This window comes from Scomber japonicus, chromosome 6, assembly GCF_027409825.1.
Source record: "Scomber japonicus isolate fScoJap1 chromosome 6, fScoJap1.pri, whole genome shotgun sequence".
Lineage (NCBI taxonomy): Eukaryota > Metazoa > Chordata > Actinopteri > Scombriformes > Scombridae > Scomber > Scomber japonicus.
Genome location: NC_070583.1, coordinates 18,565,567 through 18,585,441, shown reverse-complemented (window position 1 = coordinate 18,585,441; position 19,875 = coordinate 18,565,567). Strand labels below are relative to the sequence as shown.

The following is a 19,875-nucleotide window of genomic DNA, read 5'->3' as shown; positions in this document are numbered from 1 at the left end:
CCATGTTGTTACCATAAGATTTTGCATGCAAAAGTTATTTGTCTTTGAGCTCTGTGTGTTTTAATAATTTAAGTAGTAATACATAATAATAAATAATGTATAATAATGACAGTAGATTGAGTAAAGTCTCTTAAATCTTGCTTTCCTAATATCTAAAGGCAAAGCTATTACATGATACAGCCACCAGAAAGAGGCTTTGTTGGAGAAGCACAGAGAGTACTGAGGGATGTAATCTGCAATAATATTGTTGTATTGTTTGTCTCCAGGTCATTCTGCATCAGGAGGGTCATATGGACGACGCTCTAACTGTGTCCCGCTCCCAAACTGAAGAGTCTCAGGCTGCTCGTATGATTTACAGTACTATGGGCCTCTTCAGGCAGTTCAACAAGTACGTTTATAAATACACAAATATATAAAAAGAAATGAGGGGAGACGAGTAGAAAAACCTCTTTGTGACAAACTGCAGTGATTTTATTAAATATTTTTGCACTATTGCTGGCATGAGCTAGAAAGCCTGTCATTTTAAATAAGCATTTTTTCTTCAGGGGTTTGGACTCTCTGAGTGGAAAGAACAAGACCCCGGGGTCTGTGTCACTTCCTCTGGAGGGGGTCATCCTCTCTCTTCAGGATCTCATCTTCTACTTTCGTCCCCCCGAGGAGGAACTGGAGCATGAGGAGAAGCAGACTAAGCTCCGCTCCCTCCGCAACCGGCAGAACCTCTTCCAAGAAGAGGTAATCTGCTTGCTGCCTGCGCAACCTCACACACCAGACTTTCCGTATCTATTGATTTTTCCTTTCTGCAAATGTATAACTAAAATAAATTTGTTATGCAAAGGGAAACTTGTACTTTGACAACATGAAGGACTTTTAAGCTTTCTAGCTTTCAATTATTGTAACGTCACACATGTACAAAAGATACAACCAACACATCTAAATATTTTTATTATTTGTCATTTAGTCTCTTGAGGCTTGCTGTAACCATAACCACAGGTTACATGTAAAAGTAACATTTACCCAAACTTTAAACCTCCTAACTGTAAAAACTTTAAATGTGTTACAAATCTTAACAATTGAATAAATGGTTAATCTAGAAGGTATCAACTTTTTGTCCCCAGGTGAAAGCTGAGACCACATAAAGTACCACATGTATTAATATGTGGTTGTTGCCATAATCTGAGGTACTAATACAAACTAGAGACCAAATAACAAACACTAAATGATACCCAAAAATGAACTCAAAAGTTTTGTTCAGAGTCATCTAAATATGGTATGTACCAAGTTGGGCGAAGATTAGATGAAATATGTGCCAACGGGTGCAAAAAATGTTTACCAAAAAATGAATTAGTGATCAATTGATTGGTATTGTCTAAGGAACACACTGTGCAAATATTGTTTTACTCCACTGTATGATTCAGTGTAAAATACATAGTAACTGACCACATATGTTAATCATTTCCACATGGGACACCTGTCTATAAAGGATAATACTGCAGCACTTGAGATTTTCAACTTTCAGACTGAGATGGATCATTCCTCCCACAGACTGCCATTCTAATCTTTTTAATATTTTGAACAAATATATAAAATACATCTCCTGTAGATTATGCATTTTTTGATGTTCAAATTATGTTTCTACGATAAACGGATACTGCAGAAGAAGGAGATATATGCCAAAAAACGGTGAAAATAAAGACAGAAGATAACAGTATTGGGAGAGCTGTGCCACACTTCTAACTTCTAACAAAACCAAACCATAATGCTGACAACAATACCAACAAAAAATGTTTTTAAAAAACAACTTCATAATGATTTATGAATAACCTTTCTGGTCCTCCTTGTGTCTGTTTTCCTTCTCAGGGAATGATCACCATTGTGCTGGAGTGCATTGACCGCCTGAATGTGTACAACACTGCTGCTCACTTCTCTGACTTTGCCGGAGAGGAAGCTGCAGAGTCCTGGAAGGAGATTGTCAACCTCCTTTATGAACTGCTGGGTAGAAAAATCACTATAAACTAAATAAAATACAAATTAAATGCTGTCTGTATTGGATAAAGTAACATTATTTCTCTCTCTCTGTCTCTATTGAAAAGCTTCTCTAATCAGGGGGAACCGCTCCAATTGCGCCTTGTTCTGTGACAACCTGGACTGGCTGGTCAGCAAGCTGGACCGTCTGGAGGCCTCCTCAGGTATCAGATGGGCCTCAGTTATTCACTGAGACATTCACCAAATTAGAGTCTATCTTTAGAATTGTCTAATTGCTTTAATTTGCTTTAACTGCTTTAATTTGCTATTTTCTTTATCTTCAGACACAAATCTCTGATTGATCAGTCTGTGAATGTCTAGGCTGAAGACCATTTTGTTCTTTGATTTTATGCAGTTTTTTTAATGTCATTTTGAACAATATTCTGGTGTATTACAGCATTATTTTCTTGTATAAATGTAGTAACTATTTTAAAACATGCTAAGAATTGATTATATTCCTCTTCTCTATACATTTAGGTATTCTTGAGGTGCTGTACTGTGTGCTAATTGAAAGTCCTGAGGTTTTGAACATTATCCAGGAGAATCACATTAAATCCATCATCTCTCTGCTGGACAAGCACGGAAGGAACCACAAGGTTTGTTTTTTTTCTCCTGGCCAGGGACAGGAAAGGGAAGTAATGCCAGTTAAAATTTGGCTCCAGTTTGTAGCATAGACACCTTTGCAGGGGTGATTTGAATGTTACAGCATCCTAAAATTGGATTTGGCTCATATAATTCTTGGTGCTTGAACAAAATTGAAACACCAGTTGCAGTTGCAGCCAGATGGAAGTGTGAATTGTCTACTTGGCTGCATTCAGTTATTGAGATGAAAGTGACGTCTTCTGTCTCCCTCCTGCCTTCAGGTCCTGGATGTCTTGCGCTCTCTTTGTGTGTGTAATGGTGTCGCTGTGAGGTCCAATCAGAACCTCATCACTGAAAACCTGCTTCCGGGTCGTGACCTCTTGCTGCAGACCAACATTGTAAATTATGCCACCAGGTAACAGTTGCTGCTAAGATTCTTTTTTACACTACGAAAGGTACTGTTAGTTTTTAAGGTTGTTGTCTTGGACAAAAAATTGGATCATGTTTTTGGAGGTCATTATTCACTCTGACCAACAGTTGTGTTGATTTATTTTCTCTTCTGTACTCAGTGTCAGGCCCAACATTTTCCTGGGTACATGTGAGGGGTCCACGCAGTATAAGAAGTGGTACTTTGAGTTGATGGTAGACTATGTGGAGCCCTTTGTGACAGCACAGGCCTCTCATCTGCGTGTTGGCTGGGCTATGACAGAGGGCTACAGCCCCTACCCTGGAGGAGGAGAAGGCTGGGGAGGCAACGGTGTGGGAGATGATCTGTACTCTTATGGCTATGATGGACTGCACTTGTGGTCAGGTAAGATGATTTCTCTATTTTATTTATTACAGTGTTTGCTATGATAATGTATGTTCTGTTTTTATGACTTCTTCACTCTGTCCTTCAGGTACTGTACCACGCCAGGTGGCTTCGCCTAACACACACACTCTGGCTGCTGATGATGTTGTCAGCTGTTGTCTTGATCTGAGCGTGCCCAGTATCTCCTTCCGTATTAACGGCCACCCGGTTCAGGGCATGTTTGAAAACTTCAATGTGGACGGCCTCTTCTTCCCTGTCCTCAGTTTCTCTGCCGGAATCAAGTAAGTTCAAAATAAATAAAAAAAGTTTGTTCATTACAATTTTTTTCTCGTCTTTTCTTTTGATTAATTTTATTGATTTGCGTTAATTTCTTTATTTAATTGGCAAAACTGCAAATTAATGTAGCAAATAATAATTCAATGCAATGATGCAGACATAGAGGCTAATTTATTTGCACCCTAATTTAATTCAAATTAATTAATTCCCAAACTACTTTTCCTTGAAAGAATATGTCAAATGATTAGTTAGGCTTCAAACAGTGCTGCAAATTGTAATCCTTAAAATTCCTTTAAATTATCTCTCATTCCACTCAAACCCCCCAGAAAACCCTAGAGACTATTCTCGCCCAAAATATATTTTATTACTAATTTAACTGTTATTATTAATGATTCCTCAAAGTGAAGTGGCTAACTAACTAATGCAAGCAGAGAGGGAAACAGAGAGGGAATTGGTTCAGAAATTAAATAACTGTTTCTTTTTATTTTATTCTGATCCTTATAAAGATTGAGGTGCTGTTGTCACAAAGGTCTGTTGTAGTATATAAAGATAACTTTGTAAAACAGATAAAAGATTGACTCTGTTTCTGTCACCTCAGAGCTCGCTTCCTCCTTGGTGGCCGTCACGGAGACTTCAAATTCATGCCCCCACCTGGCTATGCCCCATGCTACGAGGCTCTGCTGCCCCGAGAGAGGATGCGCATTGAACCCATCAAAGAGTACAAGCATGACTTTGACGGTGTGCGTAACCTGCTGGGTCCCACCAGGTCCCTCACCCACACCTCGTTCACCCCCTGCCCTGTGGACACTGTTCAGGTGAAAACTCTCAGAAAAGCCCAAAAATATAAAAGTAGGCTTTGGTTACGTAAAAAAAAAAAGATGTGCTGTATTATTTCTTGTCTGCTTTCTGTATAGATTGTGTTACCACCCCACTTGGAGCGTATTCGAGAGAAGCTGGCGGAGAATATTCATGAGCTCTGGGCTATCACTCGTATCGAGCAGGGCTGGACCTACGGGACTGTGAGTGTGGACTTAGGAAGAGAAATATAGTTGAAGCTTAACACCTCTAAATTTGCATCATTTTGAAATCCAGTGTGTATATCATCACAAATAATGTGTATGTAGTTTAACTGAAGCATAGGGTCCATTAAGGCAAAGTGTTAAGTAAAGTATTTTTTGCTCATGTGTAACCAACAATCATTATCCTCCACAGTTTAGAGATGACAACAAAAAACTTCACCCCTGTCTGGTGGACTTCCAGAGTCTCCCTGAACCAGAGAGGAACTATAACCTGCAGATGTCTGGAGAGACTCTCAAGTGAGTTTTTTATTGAGATCCTGAAGAGGTTTCAGTTTTAGAGATGTGAAGGTCAAAGTTGATGATGCCTGCCTCCTTTTGCATGCTGCAGGACTCTCCTGGCGCTGGGTTGCCACGTTGGTATGGGTGATGAGAAAGCAGAAGAGAATCTCAAGAAGATCAAGCTGCCCAAGACGTATGGTGACAAATATATATTTGATAGTATAAACTAACTTTTTACATTCTCCTTTATGTATATGTGAATATGGATTTGTCTCTTCTTCTCAAGCTATGTGATGAGCAATGGATACAAGCCTGCCCCCCTTGACCTCAACCATGTCAGGCTGACACCCAACCAGAACCAGCTTGTGGAAAAACTGGCAGAAAATGGACATAATGTTTGGGCAAGGGACCGGGTACGGCAAGGATGGACCTACAGTATTGTCCAGGTAACCTTTACTCCTCTCTGAGCTTAATTTTCCAAATCAAATCTGTTAAGTTTAATTCATTTGAGTTTATGTCTCTGCATGTCTTAACACACATTTACGTAAACTGTTACACATTTAACTTTGTGGGAATATTTAAAAGTTTTTTTTGTCAATAAGCTTTACAAACAGTCTTCCTTTAGATACTTTTAAATTCAATTATATATTCTGTTACCACTCTCAGGACATCATGAATAAGCGAAACCCTCGTCTGGTACCCTACAACTTGCTGGACGAGAGAACTAAGAAAACCAACCGAGACAGTGTTAACAACGCTGTCCGCACCCTCATTGGCTACGGCTACAACATTGAGCCTCCAGATCAGGAGAGCAGTAAGTCTGTTTACCTTATTTCAATCAATAATATCTTCTTAATGTGCATCAAAGGAATGCAGCCAGAACATCTCCAATATCTCTTTCATCCTCCTGAATCTAATCTTGTCATCTTTTCTCTATCAACCTGCAGCTGGCCATGGCCTTGAGAACATCCGAGGAGACAAAGTACGAATCTTCAGAGCAGAGAAGTCGTACGCTGTCACCCAAGGAAAGTGGTACTTTGAGTTTGAGGCAGTGACCATTGGGGAGATGAGAGTGGGCTGGGCTCGTCCTAACGTCCGCTCTGATACTGAACTGGGAGCAGATGAACTAGCCTACGTCTTTAATGGCAACAAGGTCAGTCCACATTTTCAGGGGTCACCTTAGTTCAATCAGAGTGACTCTAAGACCAATTCAATAAAGTTGGGAAGCAAATTAGGTTTAGATAGGCAGATAGCAGCGTAATCTTCTTTTCAAAACTTATGTAAAGATGAGATAGGATACAATCCAACAAATGTGCTCTTTTCCTTACTTTTAAAACTAAGAATAAACAGTTTTAAGGACACTTTGAAAGGCAAAATCTCTTAAACAAGCATGTAGGTCTTGAAAATAGACCACATTTCAGTAATACCATGTTTTATTTGAGTTAATAGATAGCTAGGAAATAGTCATCACTTAATCTTAAAGTTAGAACATATTCCTAGAGTGACCTACAGCTTGAGATTGGTGTCTTTATTTTTATTTTTCGAATGAAAATCCAAAGTTGTCCTTCATATATCATTTATTTATGTTTAATCCTTTTCAGGCTCAAAGATGGCATGTTGGCAATGATCCTTTCGGTCGCCAGTGGCAGTCTGGTGATGTAGTCGGTTGTATGATTGACCTGACTGAGATGAACATCATGTTCACGCTCAACGGAGAAATGTTGATCAGCGACTCAGGCTCGGATATGGCTTTCAAAGACATTGAAATTGGGGAAGGTGAGAGTTACATGGTCATTTTTAATCAGCATTAGCAGAAGTAACAAAAAGGAGATTATAAAAATCATGTTTTGGCATGTAGCCTTACTTGACAGTCTATATAAAATAGCAGGAAAACTGGTGGCTTTCTTTTCTTTCTTTTTTTTTTACCAATTACTTTACTGTGGTTTTGCCCCTCAGGTTTTATCCCAGTGTGTGCTCTGGGCCTGTCTCAGATTGGAAGGATTAATCTTGGTCAAAATGTCAGCAGTCTGCGCTACTTTGCGATCTGTGGCCTGCAGGAAGGATTTGAGCCCTTTGCCATCAATATGAAGCGAGACATTACCATGTGGTTCAGTAAAAGCTTGCCCCAGTTTGTGCCTGTACCACCTGATCACCAGCATGTTGAGGTAACTATTCAGTGACACTTTTAGTGTTTAATGAAGCTAGAACTAGCCAGAATAGGAGATCATTTATTTACCTTAAAACATGTTCTCTCGTAGGTGTCCCGTGTGGATGGGACAGTGGACAGCGCACCGTGTCTGAAGCTGACCCATAAGACCTTTGGGTCGCAGAACGCCAATACAGATATGATGTTCCTCAGACTCAGCATGCCAGTCCAGTTCCACGAGACCTTCAAGGTCCAGGCGGGCACCACTCTGCTCACCGGTGTCCTCACCATACCCGAGGAGGAGGTGATAGTGGTGGAGCCCGACTCCGAGTTTGAAGTTCTGAAGAAGTCTGCAAGCCGTAAGGAGCAGGATGAGGATAAGAAAGAGGCGTCAATACCAAAGGATGCCTCTCTGGAAAATGAGAAGGACACTGTGTCAGAAAAAGGAAAGAAAAGAGGGTAAGTTTCTTCTTTTAAATCAAAACATGGGTCAAAGAAAAGTCTCCCATTCTCACTGATTGAGACCCTGCAGAATTGCTCAATTTTCTGTCAGTTATGATTATTTTTCAACCTGCTGCGAGTCCTTTCCTCTTTTGTCCTTTTGTTTTCTTTCTTTTGTTTTTGTAAATATGTGTGTTTTTATGGCATTTGACTGACAGAATTATGTGGTTTCTGTTCAGTTCAGTTTTTCAACATTCACATCTCAGTGATTTATAGCTGGTGGAATCGCCAAGGTCAAGTTTTTAAAATTGAGCAATGCAAGTTTTTAAATATATCCCTATGCACACAGATTCTTCTCAAAGGCCAGAAAGGCTGCCATGACACCTCTTAACCCTCCTCCTGCCCCTCCAACGGTGCCACGTTTGGTGGAAGACGTGGTTCCGGATGACAGAGATGACCCTGAGATCATCCTAAATACCACCACTGTAAGCTAAAAAATATATAGATAATCCAATTTTACTGCTCTTAGATGTCTTCCTCCTTGTATTAGAGTTATTTTCTATCTTATTTGCTTTCTCTATTTCCAGTATTACTACTCTGTGAGGATCTTTGCCGGACAGGAGCCCTCTGGTGTGTGGATCGGCTGGGTCACCCCTGACTACCACCAGTTTGATCCAACCTTTGACCTCACCAAAGTACGCAGTGTCACTGTCACTGTGGGAGATGACAGAGGCAACATACATGACAGGTTTGTCTGTCCAATATATATAAGTGGTATTTAATTCACTGGATCAATGCCAAGTTGTTCTAAATGTTTAATCAATACATTTATTATGTATTGATTTAAATTGTAAGGAGGTATCTTTAGGTGAAGCCATTTTATTGGCACACTGGTGGGTGTAAAGACAAAAGAGAAATGACAAACATATCTAGATATCTAGATATAGATAATTGAGCTTAAATGGCACCTTAGTTTGAGAGTGTTTCAAATAGTTTTCATGCTGTAAACACCTGACTATCAAATTAAGTAACAGTAGTAGTGAAGAAATAAGGAACTTGACTCTGTCTTTTATTTCTGGTGGTATCCCCCAAGGTTTAATACTTGATCCCCTTTTTTTCTCTATTCATATGCTTCACAACACTTTTAAAGGTAACAACAAAAACCACCTCCAGGAAGATAAATCTACGATGGCAAAACTCAATGAGTAAACCAGCCGAATGAACAAAACATTAAAAAAGAAAAATGTGAGTTTAAAAAAAAGTTTTTAACATCGAATTGCATTTGCTGTTTCCTTGCAGTATGAAGCACAGTAACTGTTACATGGTGTGGGGAGGGGACTTGGTCAGCACTCAGCAAACCCGCTTCAGCCAGGAGGACATGGTGATTGGCTGCCTGGTCGATCTTGCAACAGGTCTTATGACTTTTACAGCCAATGGAAAGGAGATTAACACCTTCTACCAGGTAGAGAGAGTCTACATGTATAGTTGTAGTTTTTCAGACTCAACTTTCAAATTTGTGTGGATGAGTTACGTGACACTGTGGAGAAGTAAAAACAGAGGTGTTTTGTTTCAGGTGGAGCCTAATACCAAGCTGTTCCCCGCTGTCTTCATTCAGCCCTCCAGTCAGAACATGTTACAGCTGGAGCTGGGCAAACTTAAGGTCAGAAATTACTGTTGCTCAAATACTGCAATGTATGTTTTTTGTCTTATTTTCTCTCTCACACAACCCAGAACAGAATATAAATGGAGCAAAATCAAACTGTAAATTCATGTAGACTTTTTTTAAAAGGCTCTCTTGCAGTTTACAACAAAACAACCGAAATTGAAAGAATAGCATACTTTTCAGATATGCTTGAATACACCAACAATACCTTGATTATTATTCTCAATAAAAGATCGATTGCTAGGGTTGTATCCTAGGTGCACTGCTTTTCAGTTACCACCTATATTTATCACTAGACAATTATAATTTGTAAACCTAGTATTGATTTTCACTGCTATGCCGATGACAACCAACTGAAAGTAGCTGTTTATCTTGAATCTTGAATCTTGAATCTTGAATCAATTTACAGTATAGATTAAATCAAATTTCCTCCAGCTATATCAGGACAAAACAGAGTTCAGCACTGTAGTGCAGCAGCTTCTTAGTTATTATTAACATAATCATATGTTATCATTGTTTCTGTGTGTTTCGCTGTGTGTCTATTTCAATGTAACTGTGACACAGATCTTATATGAATATGTGCATGGGTTGAATATGTGTTGACATTGTAGGATGAACCCACATCACACCAGTGCTACCGTATGACATGAGTATCAGAGTTACGCTTTACTCCCTATTTCAAACCTCACTGTCTGCTTTTTCTCTATCTGTGATTGTCTTCCTCTCTCATATCAGAACATCATGCCCATCTCAGCAGCTATGTTCCGCAGCGAGCGTAATAACGCAGTCCCGCAGTGCCCTCCCAGGCTGGATGTCCAGATGCTGACCCCAGTTATCTGGAGTCGTATGCCTAATCACTTCCTCGAGCCGGAGGTGGGCAGAGTGAGTGAGAGGCTGGGCTGGATGGTAGAGTGTACTGAACCTCTCATCATGATGGCCCTGCATATCCCAGAGGAGAACAGGTCAGAGAGAGTGATGGTACTACTCCTACACCTGGACAACTCTCAGGTGTAGGAGTAGGTTATTTTGGTTCTGTTTTTAAGTGTTATTACTCAAGATTTATATATATTTTTTAAATGATATGAGGAGGTTAGAGGTGAGAGGTTACTTTATTCATACCTGTAGGTAGATTTGTTTTGCAGTGAGTTGTCATCCATTCATCCATACATACAACATTCCACCATAACAACCATGACCATGACCATGACAACCATAGGGTTACTTCATCAGTATTGGTATTTTGGTCTGTGTTTGTTCCTCAGGTGTATTGACATACTGGAGCTGTCGGAGCGCCAGGATCTGATGAAGTTTCACTACCACACCCTCATGCTCTACTGCGCTGTGTGTGCACTGGGCAACAACCGTGTAGCTCATGCTCTGTGCAGCCATGTGGATGAATCCCAGCTTTTCTACGCCATTGAAAACACCTATTTACCCGGACCTCTCCGCAGCGGCTACTACGACCTGCTCATCAGCATCCACCTAGAGTCTGCCAAGCGGGCACGCCTGGGCACCAACAGGGAGTTTATTGTCCCCATGACTGAGGAGACTCTCAGCATCCACCTCTATCCTGATGCAAAGAAGGCTCATTCTCTTCCCGGCGTGGGTCTCACCACCTGCTTACGACCAAAACTACATTTCTCATCTATCAACTTTGTCGGCACCGATCCTGATCTGTACACCCTTAGTCCCATCTTCCCTCTGCAGGTAAGGCACAAGTTGCACTGGTACATGTACCAAGGATGTAATAAAACATGTAATAAAATTCAGTTGCCTTTTGCTTATTTTTAATTTTTTCCCACACAGGAGCTGAAGACCAAGGCAATTAGCATGCTAACAGAGGCTGTGCTGGATGGTAGTCAGGCTATGCGGGATCCAGTAGGAGGCAGCGTGGAATTCCACTTTGTCCCAATCCTGAAACTCATCAGTACACTGCTCATCATGGGTATCTTCAATGATGACGATACCAAGCACATCCTCAAGATGATCGATCCCAACGTTTTCAGTGGAAAGGAAGAGGAAGAGGAGGAGGTGGCAGCAGAGGTAGCTGAGGCGGGTGCAGCTCCTGAAGGGGAAAGTGGAGAAGCAAAAGAGGAGCCGAAGGAGGAAGCCGCCGAGGAACTTGAGGATGAAGGGGTTGGGGAAGAGGAAGAGGAGCTGAAAGATCTAGAGAAGGAAGATGAGGAGGAGGAAGAGGAGGAGGAGGAGGAAGAAGAAGAGACTGAGCCTAAGGAGGAAGGAGAAGAGGAGGAGAAGGAGGAAGGAGAGGGAAAAGCCAAAGGTGGAAAAGTGGATGGAGAAAAGGTGGAGGAGGAGAAGGAGGCAGAGGCACTGGAGGCAGAATTGAAAGAGGAAGAGGAGGGTCTTGAGGAGGGATTACTCCAGATGAAGCTGCCTGAATCTGTCAAACTGCAGGTCATTCTGATATTAATACATCTGCATGTAGACTGATCTGTGCAATATTCACATACATGTTATTTCAAATTTTTACAAATGATGCATCTCTAACTTTTCTTCCTCTCTTATCTGTCTCTCTCAGATGTGCACGCTGCTACAGTACTTCTGTGACTGTGAGCTGCGACACAGAGTGGAAGCCATTGTGGCCTATTCAGACGAGTTTGTCAACAATATTCAGAAAAACCAGCGAGTTCGTTACAACCTGTTGATGAGAGCCTTCACCATGTCCGCTGCTGAGACTGCACGCAAGACACGCGAGTTCCGTTCACCGCCACAAGACCAGGTACTAGTTTGTCCTTTTACAGAAACTCTCTTCAGATTTAGTATATATGAGTTGTGGGGTTTGAAATAAGTTGCATGTTTACAGATACTTTCTTATGAAATTGACAACTGACATAGATTTAGATTTAGTGTCACTTATTCAGAGCTCTGTGGCATTATGTCAACAAAAGTCTGGAGAACATTTTGACAAATAAGTGGGACAATAAAAATACAACTTTGGAAATACTTCAGCAGGTTTTGATTTGCTTTACGACATTTGGAAACAGTTGGTTTTTGGTTAGATACAAATAAGGTAATTTTATTGGTTTAAAGAATAACAATGGCCCAGTGTCTACACTTCATGAGCTTGAGGAGGTGGAAATCTGACTATTTAAGATCACAGACATTGACTGTGGCAGCTGTGGCTGAGGAGGTAGAGTGGGTTGTCCACTAATTGGAAAATCAGTGGTTTGATCTCAAGCTCTTCCAGTCCTCATATTGAAGTGTCCTTGAGCAAGATACTGAACCCCAAACTGCTTCCAATGGCTGTGCCATCTGTGTGTACAGTAAGTGTGTGAATGATTAGAAACTCCTCCTGATGAGCAGACACTTTGCATAGCAACCTCTGCCATCAGCATATGTGTGAATGCGGCATGTTGCGTAACGTGCTTTGCATGTTTGAGAGACTATAAATGCAGTCCATTTACTGTTTAAACATTGGGATATATTTGGGATTGAGTCATTTTCACAATGATTTTTGGGTGAGCATCCACTAGAGCAGGGGTAGATTTTTGTTACAAGTACTTTTGTTTTAAAGAAATGGGCATCAGGTGCAAGATGTTACAAGTGTGCCATTGAAAACACAAGAACAACAAATAGAACCATGAATTTGTGAAAAACCCTAAGAAGGTCTATAAAATTGCCTCATGCGAAACAGGAAGAAGCTGAATAAAAATAATATGCTGATGGATTGTCTCACTGTTTTTCTTCAAGGTCCTTTTGCTGACCAATTTTAAGCACTGTCCAGAGCATGAGGAATGTCCAGTGCCTGAGCATGTGCGGGAAACTCTGGGAGAGTTTCACAATGACATCTTGCTTCACTGCGGTAAGCACTTTAAATATCCTGTGTAGTTTCTATTCTTCAGGTGGGTCTTTTTATGTGAAGTATTTTACACTCTTTCAATGGTGAATTCCCATTTTAAACACAGGCATACATATTGAGGAGGAGGAGGTGGAGGAGGAGGTGGACACATCACTGAGGGGCAGACTCCTCAGTTTGGTGGACAGAGTAAGGAACTTGCGCTCGAAGCAGGATCAGGAGGAGCCAGAGGTCGAGGAGGAACTAAAACCCAGTAAGATTAACAGCAAAACACCTTAAATATCAAAATGACTGGATAGATATTTTTTATAAATGACATTTTTCCTTAAAGTAAACTTTTAATTATTGTATATGTGGTCAAAAATATTTGCAGAGGCTACATTTCATATGAAAAACTATTTCATGACTTTAACTCACATTGTCACTGGAATTTTAGTGTCAAGTAGTCAAACAGCTGTTGGAAATGAAACTCACAGAGAAACCAAATATGAGTAATTTGGACAATGGAAACAGATAATGCTAAAATTAAAAGGTATTAAATGACTGTACAGACTGACAGACATACACTGTCAGTTTCAGACCAAAATGATTAAAATCAGCCCATCACAGTCCACAGCAGTCTAACATAAACACACAACAAACATACTGTACCTCTCTGTGTCCACTTCACCAAGGCACTCTTCAGGAGCTGATCTCCCACACCATGATTCACTGGGCCCAGGAGTCGTTCATCCAGAACCCTGAGCTAGTGCGTCTCATGTTCAGCCTTCTCCACAGGCAGTATGATGGACTCGGCGAGCTGATCCGAGCGCTGCCCAAAGCCTACTGCATCAACGCGGTGTCTTTTCAGGACACCATGGACCTGCTGGAGTGTTTGGGACAGATCCGCTCACTGCTCATCGTCCAGATGGGCCCAGAGGAGGAGCGGTTAATGATCCAGAGCATTGGGTCAGTGTGGGAGTGATGTATTTTTTTATGTAACTGTAGCAAAGATAAAGTATTGTATTTTCTTGTCAATAATGTATTTTTAATTCTACATCCACTGTTAATGATAAGTTTGCTATTTTAACTTCACTGGTGACATTCTTTGAAAATGAACAAGGTTTTTGAGACAATGCCCTGTGAAATTTTCACCACCACACAGTAAAATATTTCAAAAATTAAAATAAAATCAAATTTGGACTTTGGATTTTTATTTTTATTTTCCAGGAACATCATGAACAACAAGGTGTTCTACCAACACCCCAATTTGATGAGAGCTCTTGGTATGCATGAGACTGTCATGGAGGTGATGGTCAATGTATTGGGCGGAGGAGGAGACTCAAAGGTAGCTGTGATGTTTGTCACCTGACTTTATTGCCTGAGTTTGCATAATCTACAGAAGGCATAATGTTACTTTCCTCTACAGGAGATTCGATTCCCCCAAATGGTGACAAACTGCTGCCGTTTCCTGTGTTACTTCTGTCGTATCAGCAGACAGAACCAGCGCTCCATGTTTGACCATCTGAGCTACCTGCTACAGAACAGTGGCATCGGCTTGGGTCAGTGTCGGGTCACATATCACACTGTTTGCTTTACTGCATATTTTTATTTAAAATAGAGGATTTATGTTAAATATTTAAAAACACAGGTTAAGATGTGAAGACCGGGTTCACTGTAAACTGTTGTGGAATGGAGAAAATAAAACTAATTTCAGAAATTGGTAAAAACCTGGAAGCGTGAGCCTGTATTATGTATTCTGCCTGTATATTATGTATATCTGTATTACTATATCACGATGAATTAACAAATAGATACTCACTGTATGTGCCATTTTCTCATTTGCAGGCATGCGTGGGTCCACCCCTCTGGATGTGGCTGCTGCTTCCTGCATTGACAACAACGAGCTGGCCTTGGCTCTGCAGGAGCAGGACCTGGAAATGGTTTGTGGAAATCAATAAGAAAGATAAGAAAAACTGGAGAAGTGGACTTGTTAACTTATAAGCTGTTGTGGTGTCTCTCCCATATGCATAATAATGTAGGTGGTGACGTACTTGGCTGGCTGCGGGCTGCAGATGTGTCCAATGCTCATGTCTAAGGGCTACCCTGACATTGGCTGGAACCCCTGTGGAGGGGAGAGATACCTGGATTTCCTCCGCTTTGCAGTCTTTGTTAATGGTCAGCCTCCCCTTCATATCACAATCAGTGGATTTGAGTTGTGAGTAACTGTCACTAACATTTGCACACCTGCTCCACACAGGAGAGAGCGTGGAGGAGAACGCCAATGTCGTGGTGCGTCTGCTCATCCGTCGGCCCGAGTGTTTCGGCCCGGCCCTGAGAGGAGAGGGTGGGAACGGTCTGCTGGCTGCCATGGAGGAGGCCATCAAGATCTCAGAGGATCCGGCAAGGGACGGACCCACTGTCAAAAAAGACAGGCGCTTCATGTAAGTGAAGGAATATAGACATGAACACAACTTATTGTTTTTAAACTATGCTGCATTGTAGTGTATGCACATCCCAACAGTTATAGAAAAAGATGTCTCACACCACATTAATAATCCCAAAATCTTAGTAAAGAAGAACAACAACATTTTAAAACGTCATCAGTTTGTAAAAGATTGCAGCTGTGCATGATCGAGATTTTGGGAAGATTTCATCAGTGTATTTGAACCTTTTCTAGATTTTATTTTGAGTATTTTAACTTATCCCTCATATTTTTGCATCTTAAAGATCCCTGAATAAATAAATCAATCAGTTAATCAATGAATAGATACATTTCTCATCATTTCTCACAAAAAGCCACATAACTTTCACTGCTCATTTTCTTGCAGGTTCGGTGGTGAGGAACAGCAGGAGGAGAACCGCGTGCATCTGGGAAATGCCATCATGTCCTTCTACTCAGCCCTCATCGATCTGCTGGGCCGCTGCGCTCCTGAGATGCATGTGAGTAGAAAAGCTTTACACAACATTGATTTCTCTTAGGCCTCCGGGCACAGTGGAGCAGTTTGTGCTGAGTGAGTGGTGGTTAGTCACATACAGTAATTCCAAAATGTTTATATCTATAGCTGATCCAAGCAGGCAAGGGTGAAGCTCTGCGAATCAGGGCTATCCTGAGGTCTCTGGTGCCCATAGAGGATCTGGTGGGAGTCATCAGCTTGTCTGTGCAGATTCCTGCCTACGGCAAAGGTTAGATACAAAGTTGAATAATGTACTGTGTAAATGTACAATATCGGATCATATTTTGGCATCCTCCTGCATATATGACTCCTTCTGTCTAAACCACAGATGGTCAGATTATTGAGCCCAAGATGTCTGCAAGTTTTGTGCCAGACCACAAGGCCTCCATGGTGCTGTTCCTTGACAGAGTCTACGGTATTGACAACCAAGACTTTCTGCTGCATGTCCTGGAGGTCGGCTTCCTGCCGGACATGAGAGCTTCAGCTTCTCTGGACACTGTGAGTAGGAAAAGACTCAACAAGTACACAAATATGTTGTAATATAGGAAGAGAACTGTACCTTCTGTCATCTCCAGAAATCTGTATGTTCATGTGATCTCTGTCTCTGTCTCTTTCTTTTTCTCTCTTCTCTGGCTTTAGGTGGCATTCAGTACCACTGAAATGGCCTTGGCACTAAACCGCTACCTTTGTTCAGCTGTTCTGCCTCTGCTCACCAAGTGTGCCCCCTTGTTTGCTGGGACGGACCATCGGGCCATCATGATCGACTCCATGCTCCACACCATCTATCGCCTGTCCCGCGGCCGAGCCCTCACCAAGGCTCAGCGGGACGTCATTGAGGAGTGCCTCATGTCACTCTGCAAGTCAGTACTAATTCAAATTTCTCTCTTTAGAAACAACATGTGAATGGTAATCAGACACTTGCAAGGTTATACTAATGAACAGATTTTTACTTTAAGTTTATTTAACCAGGAAGTCTCTTTAGATATGATATCTCTTTTAGGATAGTCTAACTAGAAGAGCAAAATAGTTAACATGAGAACACAAACAGTCAATTTATTAACTTTGCACAATAAAATAGGCACTGAAAGACATGAAAGAAACAATATCCTTGCCTATTTAAAAGAGTTACATACCTCATGAAACATTTTGATGATGTTCACAGGTATCTTCGACCCTCTATGCTACAGCATCTGCTTAGAAGGCTGGTATTTGATGTGCCCATCCTCAACGAATATGCAAAGATGCCTCTCAAGGTCTGTTTGGTTTTATTTTGTTTTATATATATAGAAAATTAGGACTGCCATACATACAAAATATTATAAATTGATATTATTTTCTACTTTCAATTAATAATTTTTTTTAACCAACATCAGTCCTGATAATAAATGTCATATATTAATTCATTTTCAGGATTTTAACCCTTTAAATTTGTTTACATTTAACGTCAGTTTTTTAAAATAAAAAAAACTCACCAAAAATGTAAATATTTTCTATATACTAAATGCAAAGTGAATTATTTTGGGGGGGATTATCACAGTCTGGGACATGTCAGTGATTAGCAACAACATTGATTCTGATGCATTATTATTTTTTGTGCAGTGTCAGATTAAAAAAAAAAAACTCCCTCTGAGATACTTAGGGACAAAATGTCCCCATTATAACTACATTTTCTGACCCTCGAGCCAAAATAATGACTCTTAATGCATTCCTGTGTTCTGGGCCGTCATTTGGGAGACAGTGCTTCAAAATTGTAGTTTTTTTTAAAATTTTCACCAGATAACACCATTTAACTGTGTTTTACCTATGGGAGAAGTCTCCAGTCCTGCTTGTCTGACAGCCCAGTCCCTAAGGAGCTCAGAGGAACAATGTCCTCTACACACTGTATTATTGACCTGTTATAAGTGAATGATTAAAATAAAATATATACTGTATATATTAAAACGAATGTCCTTGGAGAATTTGATGCCATAAGCATGACCACAGCCCAAATGATCAAGAAAATAAAAAATAAAAAGTGTAATGTAAAAAGACATGTAGCATACATGCAGGTACCATTATGATAATTATGAAGAGTATGCATTACCAACACAAAGATTACACAATTGTTATGCCTGTTAATGACCTCCTTTGTATTTCCCTTCATGATTTGATTGTTTCAGCTGCTGACCAATCACTATGAGCGCTGCTGGAAATATTACTGCTTGCCTAACGGATGGGCTAACTTCGGGGTGACCTCAGAGGAAGAGCTGCATCTTTCTCGTAAACTCTTTTGGGGAATCTTTGAATCTTGTGCCCACAAGGTTAGGGAGATGAACCTCTTAGTGTTTAGCTACAATGCTTATACTGTACAGTTACATAGGTGGTTTTAAGCTTATGTTATTATTAACTTGGCTTTTCTGATGTCATCCAATCTCTAGAAATATGATGCAGAGCTCTTTAAGATCACCATGCCCTGCCTCTGTGCTATAGCAGGAGCCATCCCTCCTGACTATGTGGACGCCACCTACTCCTCTCACACTGAGAAGAAGGCCTCTGTGGATGCTGAAGGCAACTTTGATCCCAAACCAGTGGAGACCACCAAGTGAGCACGGAGAGGAAAAAATAACAGTTCAATAATAGTTAGCTTACATAAGTACATGTTGCATTGCGTTGTGTTTCTTGTGTTATTGTTTGTTTTGTGTTTATGTATTTTGTGCATATGTTTTGAAATGATCACAATCTTGCACAACCCTCCTGCTTTAGTGACCACTCAGTCATGTGTATGACTGAGTGCGGTTCCGGTAGTGAGAAAGCAACCTGAAACAAATAGGTAAAAAACGACCTAGTTGTAATGAATAATGGTTATTGGGGCAATCACTTGTGGATAAAATTATATATATTTTATATTTCATTTATATTTCTTCCTGAAGTGACGTGCAATGTGTCTTCGGAGGCTCCAGTACATCATCAGATTATTTTCCAGTCGCAGCTGCGCCTCGTTTTCAAACTTCAATATTTGCCAAAAAATCAGCACAGATGGGATGTAACAAAGTATGTACTTCATACTTCAGTAACGAAGTAAAAATTCTTAGTTACTGTGCTAAGTAGATTTTCCAGCAAAACATTAATTCTAAAATGTAATTTGAACTCTTGATTTCAAATTGTAGTGTTACTTCTTTGTTAATGCATTAGCTATGCTTATTAAGGTATTGCATTTAATGACCAACTTGTCAATAATGAATACTTAAAAAGATATTTAATCTTGTTTTTTAAAGACCGTAAGATAATTATTTTAAGTGCTGTCATGAATATACAGAAGTATCTAATTTCCAATTTTAAAAAAGCAGGAGCTATACAGAAGAGAGAGAACTAAAGTACAGTTTCAGTACATAAATTCAAGCTTTTTACTAATTAATAAAGGCATTTCCAAAGTTGTGTTAAGTTCACAACCTGCGCAGAATTAAATGTGAGTGATTTCTTTTCACAGCACAATTATCCCTGAGAGGCTGGACTACTTCATCAACAAGTATGCAGAGCACACTCATGACAAATGGGCCTTTGAAAAGGTCAGTTGTGAAAAGTTAAAATCCCCTGTTATAAATCAAGTCTCTGTTTGTTTATTTGAAATACATTTAAAGTTTAATGACTCTCTCAACGGTTAAATCAATTTTCAGATTCAGAACAACTGGACCTACGGGGAGGCGTTAGATGAGAATGCTAAGACGCACCCGATGCTCCGACCATACAAAACGTTCTCTGAAAAGGTAATGATTCATCACTTTCTGCCTTCGTGACAAAATGCACATAGGCACTAAACAGTGGGGCCTATTTATTAACACAAATTTGGCTTCATAAAAGGAAGTCAGCTCTACTAAACGTGTATTCCTGAGCCATGAACTTTTCA

General features: G+C 40.4%; 1 protein-coding gene across 1 annotated transcript in view; it reads left to right on the top strand.

The window, feature by feature from the left end:
- Positions 1-19,875, top strand: part of ryr1b (ryanodine receptor 1b (skeletal)) — a 76,644-nt gene that overhangs the window by 24,196 nt on the left and 32,573 nt on the right. Inside the window, exons 12-56 of the mRNA XM_053320436.1 lie at positions 267-388; positions 546-732; positions 1,858-1,993; positions 2,091-2,186; positions 2,500-2,618; positions 2,886-3,019; positions 3,174-3,415; positions 3,504-3,696; positions 4,290-4,506; positions 4,606-4,710; positions 4,904-5,007; positions 5,099-5,182; positions 5,276-5,435; positions 5,656-5,811; positions 5,954-6,142; positions 6,591-6,765; positions 6,946-7,154; positions 7,248-7,594; positions 7,926-8,061; positions 8,164-8,324; positions 8,876-9,038; positions 9,150-9,236; positions 9,975-10,201; positions 10,502-10,946; positions 11,046-11,270; positions 11,412-11,520; positions 11,590-11,654; positions 11,779-11,979; positions 12,951-13,062; positions 13,166-13,309; positions 13,731-14,004; positions 14,266-14,383; positions 14,465-14,597; positions 14,884-14,978; positions 15,078-15,213; positions 15,296-15,479; positions 15,867-15,978; positions 16,101-16,221; positions 16,321-16,490; positions 16,632-16,852; positions 17,155-17,245; positions 18,152-18,292; positions 18,410-18,573; positions 19,459-19,537; positions 19,646-19,735. Coding sequence (XP_053176411.1) covers positions 267-388; positions 546-732; positions 1,858-1,993; positions 2,091-2,186; positions 2,500-2,618; positions 2,886-3,019; positions 3,174-3,415; positions 3,504-3,696; positions 4,290-4,506; positions 4,606-4,710; positions 4,904-5,007; positions 5,099-5,182; positions 5,276-5,435; positions 5,656-5,811; positions 5,954-6,142; positions 6,591-6,765; positions 6,946-7,154; positions 7,248-7,594; positions 7,926-8,061; positions 8,164-8,324; positions 8,876-9,038; positions 9,150-9,236; positions 9,975-10,201; positions 10,502-10,946; positions 11,046-11,270; positions 11,412-11,520; positions 11,590-11,654; positions 11,779-11,979; positions 12,951-13,062; positions 13,166-13,309; positions 13,731-14,004; positions 14,266-14,383; positions 14,465-14,597; positions 14,884-14,978; positions 15,078-15,213; positions 15,296-15,479; positions 15,867-15,978; positions 16,101-16,221; positions 16,321-16,490; positions 16,632-16,852; positions 17,155-17,245; positions 18,152-18,292; positions 18,410-18,573; positions 19,459-19,537; positions 19,646-19,735 — 7,179 coding nt within the window. The remainder of the gene's footprint in view (positions 1-266; positions 389-545; positions 733-1,857; positions 1,994-2,090; positions 2,187-2,499; positions 2,619-2,885; positions 3,020-3,173; positions 3,416-3,503; positions 3,697-4,289; positions 4,507-4,605; positions 4,711-4,903; positions 5,008-5,098; positions 5,183-5,275; positions 5,436-5,655; positions 5,812-5,953; positions 6,143-6,590; positions 6,766-6,945; positions 7,155-7,247; positions 7,595-7,925; positions 8,062-8,163; positions 8,325-8,875; positions 9,039-9,149; positions 9,237-9,974; positions 10,202-10,501; positions 10,947-11,045; positions 11,271-11,411; positions 11,521-11,589; positions 11,655-11,778; positions 11,980-12,950; positions 13,063-13,165; positions 13,310-13,730; positions 14,005-14,265; positions 14,384-14,464; positions 14,598-14,883; positions 14,979-15,077; positions 15,214-15,295; positions 15,480-15,866; positions 15,979-16,100; positions 16,222-16,320; positions 16,491-16,631; positions 16,853-17,154; positions 17,246-18,151; positions 18,293-18,409; positions 18,574-19,458; positions 19,538-19,645; positions 19,736-19,875) is intronic.